A 13,328-nucleotide genomic window follows, 5' to 3' on the forward strand; every position below is an offset into this window, starting at 1 on the left:
TAATTAGAACTGAACATCATTTTGTACATCGCTAGTTAGTTAATTCCGTAAACATTTTATTTTACTTATTTTTGAAAGTTATTAACGCAGAATTAAATTGGTTATTTGTATTTTATATAATACTTAATTGTTAAATTTTAAAGATCGAAATAAGGTTGTTAGTATGGGTAATTCTACTTTAATAATTTTTAAAAAAAACCAGGACTTACCTGATAACGAAGTAGATACTTCTTGCTAAAACATTTTAAGCCGAGATAGAACGGTTTTTAAGACTGATTAAGGCATTTATATCGGTTAATGACAGGCTTGATATCTGCTATCAAGGAGGTCTATTTTTACGTTTAAAATCGGTGATTTTGCAATAGTTTCAGGGCTTTTGGATTGTTAGTAGTTATTCATACGTAATTGCTTTAACAGCAAGAGAACAATCGGATATCGTCCTTACAGAGTCACTAACTATATATTTATATATACTACGTCCCATCGCTAACTCATTCGTTATCTTATTTTAGTTATCGCTTTGTTCACATTCTTCACTTCCATGTGTATCAGTTCTTTGCTGTATACTCATATTTTCCCCCGTAAGCTGTCCGTGATCCTGCAACAGGTCAATTTGATGAACCGCTCTCTTTTTTATCCCCACCATTTTTCTACTTCCTTTTCCTTTCTTTCTTCTTCACCAGCAAATTTATCCTTCTATAAAAGTATTCAAACTTGTAAATAAACAAGTGTAAAAACTTATTTATTATAAAACAAAAATTCTTACTGATCAACACAACTACAAAGTAATTGTTTATAAATTCCAGTTTCAAAAATTTCCAAATTAAGTTGTATATTTACTTTTTTTTCTCTTTCGTTCGTTTATTTATTTTATAAATCTTAAAATAAAATTATACAGATATGTTTGGTATATAGATTAGGTTTGTTAATCGTTTTCTACAATCAACCCGGAATTTATCTTCCCGTAATTTTTTTTTTTTTTTTGCTTAGAATTTTAGAGAAGTTAAACTATGTAGTATTAAATAAATATACGCCAGAATTTATACGATACCTACAGTTAATTTTGTTATACTTTCAACATTGTTTATTGATCTTTCCGTTTAGAGTTGTCCTTTAAATAGTTTTATTTTAACATCTACATATCTCAATCAAAAAAAAATTTAATAATTTAATAATAATAAAGTATAAAAATAAATAAAGCAAAAATAAATAATAATAAAGTAAGACGTGAGTAGTTTCTGTGAGCATTTGTGTGTGTGTGTGTGTGTGTGTTTTTGTTGTTTTTTTTTGGGGGGGGGGAATTCAACTAACCATATGTCTCAGGAATGGTTGACCTAAGTCTGTACAAGACTACATGTCATACATATCCTCATCCTCGGCCGTGGGGGATTGCTTATTGTTCAGTAGTTGAACAGATCGCAACGTACATATTAAGAAAATAAAAATAAAGTACTTTTTTAGTTTCACGTTCAACAAAACAAGTTGCCGTTGGAATTTTTTCCCCTTCCTTTTTATTCCATATACATTTATGGAAGTTATTCCATATATATTCCAATATTTTCGTTTAATGTTTAATGACATAACCTTTGTAAAATTACATCAACATTAGTTATTAAGTTTGTCTACAACAAATACTACAATTGCCTTAAAAAATTAAAAATTAGAAAAGATTTTTTTTTCACTGTATTTTGAAAAGGACTCTTATACCGATATTTATGGGTATTTTTAATGATATTCTAGTGCAAGTGAAAATTTGATATTAATATTTTATTGAAATCTATAAATATTGAAATTTTTCTATCCATTGTACAGAGCATATTTTTTTCGAGTATCGTCTTTATGCAAACTTACAATAGAAAAATTAAAACACATAAAACTGTAAATAAATCCTTTAGAAAGCAATTTCTTTTTAATTCTGACAAACAAATAAATTCCTTCTGTACGAAGGTCGTTCTAAACGTTCTCGGTTTGACAAAGAAAAAACACAAAATTTTAAAAAACGTTTATTTCTATTTTTCAACATGGTCACCTTACAATTTAATACTTTTAAACCAACCCTTTTCCAACTTTTTAATACCCTCAGTATCATGCGATTTGACCAACTCTGCAAAATAAGCGGTTTTTTCAATTTCGACCTCATCATTTGAAGTGGATTTTCGTTCAGCGAGTCATTTCTTCAAGTTTGGGAAATAATCTCTGGGAGCTAATCCGACGAATACAACCCGTGTGGAAGCTTCGAAAGCTTAGGTCATGAAATTTTACAGCAACGACTATTAAACGTGTGCAGGCTCATTCTCTAGTGAAAAAGCACTTCCTTTTTGACCAGATTAGGACGTTTAATCCTAACAGCACCTTTCCATCGGTCTAGTAGTGGAGTATATACTCCCCGATAATAGTCCTACCTTTTTACAGGTCCATCATCAGTCGAGAATCCCAAAAGACCGTAACCATGATTTTTCCTGCAGATGGAACCGCTTTTATTGGTGGCACTTCCATCTGCTTCCACCTAGTTTTTGAATCGGTATTCGACCTCTGACATATAATACTTAATCCATGTTTCATCCACTGTTATAAAATATCATAGAAACTCAGTGGGATCGCGTTTAAACATTCTCAAGAAATAGTCAATTGAATGAGTTTTTGATCGACGTTAACAAGCACGGCACCCATCGAGCGGAAAGTTTGCACAGCTAGCTTGACCTCATTATTAATTATTTATTCTGCCTACAAATACATTCTCTTTACAAAGTGTAATTTTATTTTTTGGGGCTCCCTCAAAAAATCAAAACGAGTTTTTCAGTTACAAATAATGGACTGTCAGATCATTATCTGCCTCATTATTATGTATTTATGAATTGTGTACGCGTCTATACTTAGAAAATTAAAAATGTTAATTATCCTTGTCTTCATATTCATTAATGAGTGATGTTTCCTAAAAAGAATGATAAATTATTCTTAAAAAATAACAATATCATCTACATCAAACCAGACTACGGAACTGTTTTCGTATAACTCGTACAATACTTCGGCTTACGAGAAAATGCCTTATTATGCTTCAGTTTCTTTGAATGAGTAATTCTAAATATAAATTTAATTTTAGCTTTTACTAATAGTTCAAGTTTAACAAGTAATGTCAGTTTTGTTTCTTAAATAATAAGGGATAAATTTTAAGTTTTTTTCTAAAACACAATATCCCACAAAGAAACGGAGAAACTTTCAAGACATGTTCTTCTGGTGAAAATAATGAAAAAATTTCATATAAACATAGCGTCTGAAAACTCCTCGTTACGGTTAACGAAAGATTTCGCCCGGATTTCAGCTCTTTAATAAAAGAAGCCCTTCTGTAACTTTTGGTATCTAAATTAAGGAGTAAAGTTGTAAGTCTCTTACATAACTTGAGCTGGGAAATAGGATAAAACAGATGTCAGAACTGTAACTTCATTAGTTTTTAAGATATCTGATGTAAAACACAAAATTCAGTGTCGAAAAATAGGTATTTTTTTTTAGGTTTGTAGTACAATAGCTTTGTTAAATGACTAATAAATGCGGAAGATTTAGTGATATGACTTGTGGAGAATTTAATTCTGAGAAAATTAATGTAAATACACAATAAAAGGTAAATAAAAACTGTTAAAAATCGTTTTTTTATTGAAGCAAAAGCAGAAGAAAAAAAAATAGACAGAATTAACAGTAGAACACATAATGAAATTTTCCCTGTTTCTTTGTGGGAAATCTGTATAAGTAAATTAGTTATTAGTAAAACACTACTATAAAAAAAATTTCTTCGTTATTGAATTACAATCTATCATTTAACAGTAATCGAAACATAATAATTAGTTAGATAGTAAATAGTGTTTATTGAAAATGTAAGAAAAACATTTCGATTGCTTTTAAAACATAACTCATTATGAACAAAATATGAAACCATTCATCGATTAAACAAGCTTAAGAGAGTTAAACAGTGTCAAAAATCGAAGAATAAATATGAAACTATACGTTAGTTTTCTTTACATACAGAATTAAATTTTACAACAAGCAGGAAATTTTCCTGTCATATTTTTCCGTTATAATTACGATAAATACACTCCTTTATGGCCTTACAGTGGCCAATACAAGTACCATTTTTTATGATTCAATGTTGGTGGAAAAATAAAAAAGTTACTGCTATCGTCTATAAAGAATTGTATATGAGATTTTTTCTGTTTTGCATTTCTCGTGAAGATAAGATATCTAGTTTCCAAATATATTTAATATTTCTTTCCAAATATATTTCTTTCCATCACCTCTTTAACTTCACAATCAAAGCGCTTATTACCCAACAAGCCCCAAATGGCTCACTATGATTCAATTTTTTAGTGTAGGAAACCATCTTGTGTTACTTTCAGTCAAAACTGCTTCACTTATCTGGTCTCCATCCATGTTGCTCTCAAATTGGAATTATTTATTTGAACTAAGTTACTAAGCTGAAACTTACTGGTTACTGTGACCTAGGCCTCATACACTTTTATTATCCTTTGAGTTTAGTGGTTTATTTTGATCGCAGGTAATTAATCAACAGTGAATGACGAGCCTAACAATCAAATGAATAGCCCACAACTGAATTATCATAACTAGAAATGGGCAGCCGATATAAAAGATTACATAAGGTTCAGTTTCTTTATAGCAGAAGTCAAACGTAACTTCATGGTTTACAACCTATTAGCATGAATCAATAATTATTCACATTAGTTATAAGTTTTAAATAAATGGCTGGCTGTTCTTATTAATACATGACAGCTGCACTTGAATAGACAGTAGAAATCTGTACGTAATGAGTTATTGGTAGTGACTACATCATTATCATTATTGATTTTCTCAATGAAATCCTTTTCTCTGTAGACTTTAAAAACATATAATGTCGTTTTTTTTTTTCTATTCCAGACTGATCCCTTTCAGTAAGCAATTTTTTAACAAATATTTACAAGAAACGTGGCCAAAATGCACAAATAAATATAGTATTTAAAATACCTTTTTAACAATTGATTGATGTTGAGGAGTTAATCACAACAATGGGTGTTGTTGGTTGATGGTTGTTTATGACCCAATATTCAGCAATTATTCATTACATCGTTAGTTCTTGTTTTTATTCACGTTCAATTTAACCGAGCTGTATGATAGATTGTTGCAAATGTAATTATTACATTATGTTTAATGTAATTAAATGTATATTATGTTATTTGGTTAAAAAATAAATAAAATAAAGTATTTAAATAAATAAAATCTTCTTTTTTTTCTAGTTTTGTCCAAGAATTTGTTGGTGATCCAGTGGATGGAGTAACACTTCTATTAGAATTACTTCGGAGCGTCCAATTAAATCAAGCATCACATCAAGGAAAAATTCCACCACCTATTTTAAGACGTGCACTTGTGGATGAACATTCATGTTTACAATGTCTTAAAAGTTGTTTGAGATGCCAAGATGCACCACGAAGACTTGCTTCCTCACCCGCTGGATTATTTACTATCGCTGTTTGTATAATGAGCAATGTTAATAAATCTAGGATACTGGCTCTTGAGGTGATTAATTATAGTTTATTCATTTGTTATACTTAAATGAATTGTTTGCTACAAATTTTATTTTTGATCTTAAAATTGAAATCTAATTTCAATTATCAGAATTAATAATTTAATCTAAATTAACAATAAAGATCCGATTCATTGTTAGCAACCAATACCATATAATTTTGTATTATTTTATGTACTTTGCGATTTATAAATTTTTGTCTAACTATTGTAACAATGAGATTTATGTATCTCGACTTCATTGGTCACTGACATGTAGTGCTGTGTAGACAATAATCAGAATTCACTTTAAACTGAGTTTTCATACATAGATATTTAAAACAATTTTGAATGGTGAAATACTTTTTCTCTGAACTTTGGTAGATTTTTAACTCTGTGTGCAGGATGATGGCTATAGATTATCTGATTACAGCAAATCTGGGTGTTGTATTACTGTCTGTAAAATGACAAGTGATGCTAATTAAAAAGAAGAGATGTGTCCCTGGTGCAAGCGACACAGAATGACTGTTTCAGAATAGCATTTCATTGTATTTTCTTGCTGTATATTTCAGCTTGATATCTAACATCCAAGGCTCACTATTCCTATATTCTTAATATAAAATTATTATATAATTATGTAGTTAATAATTTGTAATTAATAATTACAGTACACAGTTGATATATATATATATATATATCATTTAAAGAACAGAAATTATCCCCCCATAAACCATCATGATTAAAAAAGTAAAAATAAATGGTAACCCAGTTTAAATACATCAGAGAAATAATAACAGACAACCTAAATGAAAAAACCTCAATCTAAATAAGAAGAAACAAACAAGTCATGTATAAAGAGTTAGAATCCATCACTGATATCATGCAGAAGAGGAGACTAGGATTCTTTGGACATATCATGAGGATGCAAGATTCAAGACTTCCGAAGCAGCTAGTACTGTACAATCTTGACTCGAAAAACACCAAGACAAGATGCAGATGGATCAGGGAAATAAGAGAGGATCTGAATGAAATTGGCCTTCCAACAAAGACATCACAGATAAGATAAAATTAAACAAGAAACTCAAGAACAAAAAACATTCATTTCACACTCACAAGAAAAAATTCACCACACGAACATTTTCAACAGCAGAAAGGGCACAAAGATCAGAACGAATGAAAAAGTACTGGAAGGACTGTAAGGCCCAAATAGTCGTATTGAAGAGACTTGGATAATAACCGACTAAAGTGATCTAAGTAAAATATATATTAAACAAGGATAAGTTAACATTTTTAATATCAGTCTGTATGATTCAACCCACCTGGTTGGTATAGTGGTGAACGCGTCTTCGCAAATCAGCTGATTTGGAAGTCAAGAGTTCCAGCAGTCAAGTCCTAGTAAAGTCAGTTATTTTTACACAGATTTGAATATTAGATCGTGGATTCAATTAACCACACATCTCAGGAATGGTCGAACTGAGACTCTACAAGACCACACTTCATTTACAATCATACATATCATCCTCATTCATCCTCTGAAGTATTAAATGAAAGGTAATTACCAGAAGCTAAACAGGAAATGACAGAAAGTTTGTATGATTCATACTTATAGGGTGCTAGAAAAATGATCACAGCAGATTTTTGTATCTTGAAAACTCACTCTGACTGCAAACACCAAAAATCTTTAGATGCTATATCAGTTGGATGTAATTTTTTGGCCAAGAATCTTGCTTAATTCTTCAATTTACTTCACTAATTCAAACTATTAAGTTGATAATATAACACTAAACATAATATAATGTTGTGTTTTATTACTTAGTTATTAATATGTAAAAGTTCAGTTATTATTGGTTGTGCAAAATAATTACATGGCCTTTTTTTTCAGTTACTAACAAAAACATGTGAGCAACCAGAAGGTAAAGGTCATGGACCTGTATCAGATGCAATATCTACAATGCGGCTTAGGTTTGGTGAACCAGTACGATTTCGATTCCTTGTAGGAATGATGTGCGGTGCTCATGCTGAACTCGTTGCTGCTGGTCTAAGGTTTATTAATACATTTTGTGAAACCGCACCATCTGATCAACATAAATTTTACATACAAGCAGAACTGGATCAAGCCGGATTTAATCATGAAACTATTGCTAAGGTATTTTAAAGTATCTTTTTTTATTTACATTTTTTAACAGATTTTTTAAGTCATTGTTCCCAGATTTCCTTCTAGCTTCATTTAATTTTTATTTATTTCATATTTATTGTGTACAGTATTTATAAGCTTTACTACTGAAAAACATCTTTAACAAAGATTATTAAGGTCACCTTTAAAAATAATAATAGTAATAATTTCATGAAATTTATACTTACTAAAGAAAGGTTTTTTCCAGGAAACTCACGTATAAAGAAATTTCTTTTATTCACTTATTTGTGTTATATCCTTTTTGTTGAGAACAGGATTTATTTATTTTATGACTTTTTACAAATTTTTATGAAAGATATTTTAATGAGGATGATGAAATAAACATAAAGTGACTTATGAACACAAAGAATTTATGTAGACAAAGGATATTAATAAATGTTGAAGCAATAGAAATACAACATTGAATCAGTGGATTACGAACAATACAGTACAATAATATGTTAAAACGTTAACCTGACTTCCTTGATTAATGATTTCATGATTTCATTTAATGATCCATGATTTCTTTGATTAATTCTTCAAAACACTTTAAGAAATCCTAATCTAAAACGTAAATCTTGAATTGCAGTTTTACTACTATGAATTCAATGTTAATAAAATTTACAAAGTAACCTCAGATCATTACTAGAGATTAAACATGAGAACATTGACTGAAAATAATAAAACATCACCAGATCCCATCTTACAGTGTGGAATAAAGAATAAGCAAAGATTATGTGACAGTCAATCTTCTTTCCTTATCACATTCATGTAAAATAGTATAAACTGAAAAAGTATTACCATTCACTAGTTCATTGTACTTCTTACTTGAATCAGGTAAAATATAATTATGTAAAAACTGGTGGTTTTTGTTTGCCTTTAGGTACAAGCATGAAAGGTTACAACTTCCACCCTATCACTTTCATTGATACCTTTGTCTTATGCAGAATTGTTTAACAGAAGATTTCAGAGCTGATTGAAGGTTGTCATGTCTAAAACTGAATAAAGATAAAAGATTATTCTGAAATTGAGAGCATAAATCTTTAATTTTATGTTTTAAATCAGTAAGCCAGATTTAATTTTAGTTTTTAAATCCCTGATTTTTTAATTAGTTAAAATCGTTCCTCTGTTATCTAGGTAGAACTCGTTCTATCTAGTGAATACCCAGACCTCACTTAATCTATATATCAGTTAGCTCACATCAAACTCTTGGAGAATTCAGTTGCTTTAGAGTTTTCTGGGTAAAAATGTGGGAAAAAATTTAATTAACAAAGAACACCCACCATAAGTAATACTGATAGCAGAAGAGCCTAATTATGTGATACTGACTGTTCTAGCCTCCATAACCCCGTAACCAACAAACATCATAACAGCAATGTAGTGTGACAAAGATGTGTTTTAATCTACTGTAAACATTTTTGAAAGTGTGCAGTGACTTTGCTGCTCAATGATTATGTACACAAAATATTATTGGTGAATTGCTTCTTTTCAGACATAACTCACCATGTTGACTTAGTATATTGAAAAGAAAGTGAATCATGAAAATATACATTTTTTTCACTTCCATTACTTTTCCAGATTTCATGATAAAGAAATTATCAATGAAAATCACTAGTTATGAATTAAAAATATTATTTATGAATTTTTTTTACAGATGTAAAACTGTCCCAAAAAAAGTTTGATGTTTTTTGGAGAACACAGAATTATTCTGAGAAGACAGGCACCCAGATTTTCAGTAGATAAAAACTCCTGCTACTAGCAAGTGTAGTGTTTAATACATAAACTTATTTGTTTATACTTATAATATTTTTATTATGTTATAAAGATAATTGGTACTTTCCTGTTATTCCCCCCACTCTTTTTTATCCATTTCACTCATATTTGCATGAAATTTAATTATCAATGTCAATTTCAGTGGAGAAATGCACTTTTTATATTTGAGGGAATCACAGAAAAGACCCTGGCATCGTTTAGAAATTATGGATTACTGCATAGTTACGATTCAAAATATTACATTGATTACTTATCAGTTCGATTAGTCCACATCATGTCATCTTTCAGTAACTATTGCAATTATTTATTATTTAAATAACCGAAACATTACTGTTTATTGTCAAGGTTAGTGAGCATAGGTTAAGTTTGGTTAGATTATATTTATAAGTTGATTTCTACAATTAAAAATGCGTTTCTCCACAAACAATGACATTGATAATTAAATTTCATGCAAATATGAGTGAATTGGCTAAAAAAAAAAAAATGGGAGGGAATAACAGAAAAGATTAATCAAATACAGCTTAAATTTTATTTTCCAGACAATTCCTTCAAAAGCTCCCTCCGCTGATTTGGTTCATGCCGAATTAAATCGTTGGAATAAAAATTTTATTAGCATCAATGAATTGAAATCAAAGGCTGATAAATCAACTCGTGAGATTAATGCTCTGAAGGAAAAAGTTACACTATTAGAGCGAAGAGTACAGGTTAGAAATCAAAATCACTTTTATAGTTTTTATAAAAATTACCTTCATTGTCAAATTTTTCTCGCTTATTTTCTTAGACTTATTTGATTAAATATAACTTTAAATCACCTAAAATATTGATATATTGTTTTCATTAATGTTTAATTTATTAATATAACAAACAATATTCCTGGGTCCAGAACAAGATATTACTGTAAACTGCAATTACCCTCTGCAGTGTAGTATGTAAATATTTAATGAAACCACCAGTCATGTAACAGTAATTTGATGAACAGTTATAGAATAATTATCCTAAATTTCACTTTCTCTTTATCAACAATGAAATAAGAGATAATTATTTTACATTTTGGGGAATTTTGTGAATACATTAACAATATAAAATAAGCTACAATCTTTCTTGCGTGATTATATATTCTGTGGCAGAAATTATTCTGATTAAATATCAAGATGTTAAATGTATGTTTTATTACACTTTTTATATATAAGTTGATAAAAATTAATGAGCTATTTTTTAATTCTGATGCTGTCTTTTCAATTGAATTGTCTTTTTTCCTGCAATGGCTGTAATATTTATAATCAATATTTTCAGCTACGTTAGGTGCTTTGTTCGAAATTTGGTAACAGAGTAATTAGGACATACTTTTTTACAAGTTGCAATTTATTTTTCTGAAAGTGACAGAACGAAGGAATTGGATTAAACTTTTACATTAAAAAGGGAGTAAAGTGTAATGAAAAATTGAAGATGTTAGAGAAGGCTTTTTCTGAGGATTTTATGTTGACACCAACCATTTATGAGTTATACAAACTGTTATATAAATAGTTTTCATGACTTCAAGAAGGCCGGCCATGAAGACATTAAAAACTACAAAAGGATACATTCTAACAACAAAACTATCAACAACCAATGAAAATATCAATAAAATAAAGAACACTAATCATTGAATCACTATTAGAAAAGTTGCTGAAGAGAATCACCATTAGAAAATTTGTTCATGGCTTATGTAAAAAAATTTTGTAAATGAAATGATTAACACCAAAACTTTTCCAAACTCTTGAATTTTTAACAAAAGCAATATCGCAGAAAAATTGTTTGCTAAAACTGTTGATGAAATCATAATGATTTAAATTTGTCATAACAGTTGATGAAACATGGATGTAATATGATGTTGATATATGGTTATGATACTGAACTGAAGATTTAATTATCTCAATGGAAGCTGAAAACCTTTTGCAGAATCAAGATCAAGCACACTGAGTTTCGTTGAATGTTTAGGTTTTCCTTATTGTTTACATTGATATCAATCATTATGAATTCTTACCACAACTTTCCATAGTAACAAGCAGTATTATTTAGTAAATCAATATGCCATTACCGTGAGGCAATCCAAAGAAAATGACCAAAAAATATGGGAAAAAAATTCTGGGATTTTGTGCTACAATAATGCTCCAGCTGACACTTCACTATTAATTCACGATTATTTAGCCAAAAATAACACCATAGCTCCATATTTTCTGGACATAGCACCTTGTGATCTTTCTTGTTCCCAGTGATTAAGACAACGATTTGCAACAATAGATGAAATAAAGAAAGTTAGCTTAAGTCTGTATAAAAAAATGCTTTCTGCAAATGTTTTGTGGACTGGAAGGAACGCTGGCATAGATGTGTTACATCTTGGAGAACTACTTTCAAACGTACAATAATGATTTAAATAAATCTAAATAAAAAAAAATAAATCTATTTAAATTTAAATAAATGAATACATTTCGATATATAAAAGAAGAAAAATTCATTTTACCTTTTGATCACAGCTCATATGTTTGTTTTATATATTTGCTTTTGTAATCATTAATTCAAGTTATAACAAAATATAAGATTTAAGTTTATCGATATAAATTATTTATTTTCATAAAATATTTTTTATATCACTAATATTAATTTAGGTGTGAAGTATATTTTCTTCACTAAACGATTACAAAGTTTTATTAAAATGCCATCAGCTCATTTTACCATTAATAAATAAATATTAGAGATAATATATGTATTAAATTAGTGTAATATTTTTATTTAATGTAACCATCTACAACCTGCTGATTTCTATAGTGAGTGGTGCACTTTTCTTCTGGAAGGTTGTAATTATATCACTGTCAGACTTGACAATAATATACAATGCTACAAAATTTTCACACTATATTGCTTTTGTGGTGGATTAATCATGTACAAAATCTTTAAATCTCCATGTGATAAAAAAACTTACTAGCCAATGAAGAATTTTCCATAGAGGAGAATGTAAATGACTATATGCTTTTTATTAATTTTAAGTATTTAATAGTCTGTATGTACCAGTTGTGATAAAAAATATCCAACCTTGGCTAATAGAAACAAAAATACTTAACCACTTTCGTTCAATAACTTGCCCTTCAAAGTAGGTCCGTTTGAAAATAATACAATTACCCAACGATGTTTCCAAAATGTTGGAAACATTTTTCACAGTAATTTTTAGTGAGCACCGTAAATCTTCTTGTCATGTTGTTTGTTATTTCTTTCCTGCCTTTAAATCCCTCTTCTTTAACCAGAATTTTAAGTTTAGAAAAGAGCCAAAAATTGCAGGAGGCGATGTCAGGTGATTAAGGAGCCTCCTGAAGTTGTTTAATATTGTGTTTTGGCAAGAAACTTTGGATAAGTTATGATGCATGGGTTGGAGTGTTGTCCTGATGAATTTTCATAACAACATGAAGGTCATGCTGACAGTCTTTTTTTATTATCAAGGTACATTTCATCATGGGTTTGCTCCTCAAGGACAAACAGTCAATAAAGAGTACTACATAACTGTTCTTCATTGGAAAGAAATGCTGTTTGACATAAAAGACATGCTTTGGAAAAACCACGACTGGAAAATTCATGACAACAATGCTGAAGCCTGTGTGTCACAACTTATACAGAGATTCTTGGCAAAACACAAATTCTTGGAACAATCTCAGCAGGTTCATTACTCACCAGACATGTTTAAGAGGTCTGGCTTTTTCTTAAGCTTAAAATTTCACTTGAAGGAAAGAATGTGAAGACAGAGAAGAGATCAAAAGAAATATGATTAGAGGACTTACGGTGCTCACTAAAATGACTTTGAAAAATTCTTCCA

At 29.5% G+C, this 13,328-nt stretch overlaps 1 protein-coding gene across 4 annotated transcripts in view; it reads left to right on the forward strand.

Moving 5' to 3' along the window:
- The window catches only part of mwh (multiple wing hairs), a 428,096-nt gene that overhangs the window by 406,006 nt on the left and 8,762 nt on the right, over positions 1–13,328 (forward strand). For all 4 annotated transcript variants that reach the window (XM_075375789.1, XM_075375788.1, XM_075375787.1 and 1 more), the window contains exons 4-6: positions 5,277–5,556; positions 7,424–7,687; positions 10,027–10,191. In XM_075375789.1, coding sequence (XP_075231904.1) covers positions 5,277–5,556; positions 7,424–7,687; positions 10,027–10,191 — 709 coding nt within the window. The remainder of the gene's footprint in view (positions 1–5,276; positions 5,557–7,423; positions 7,688–10,026; positions 10,192–13,328) is intronic.

Source organism: Lycorma delicatula, chromosome 9 (genome assembly GCF_047948215.1).
Source record: "Lycorma delicatula isolate Av1 chromosome 9, ASM4794821v1, whole genome shotgun sequence".
NCBI classification, from domain to species: Eukaryota; Metazoa; Arthropoda; class Insecta; order Hemiptera; family Fulgoridae; genus Lycorma; species Lycorma delicatula.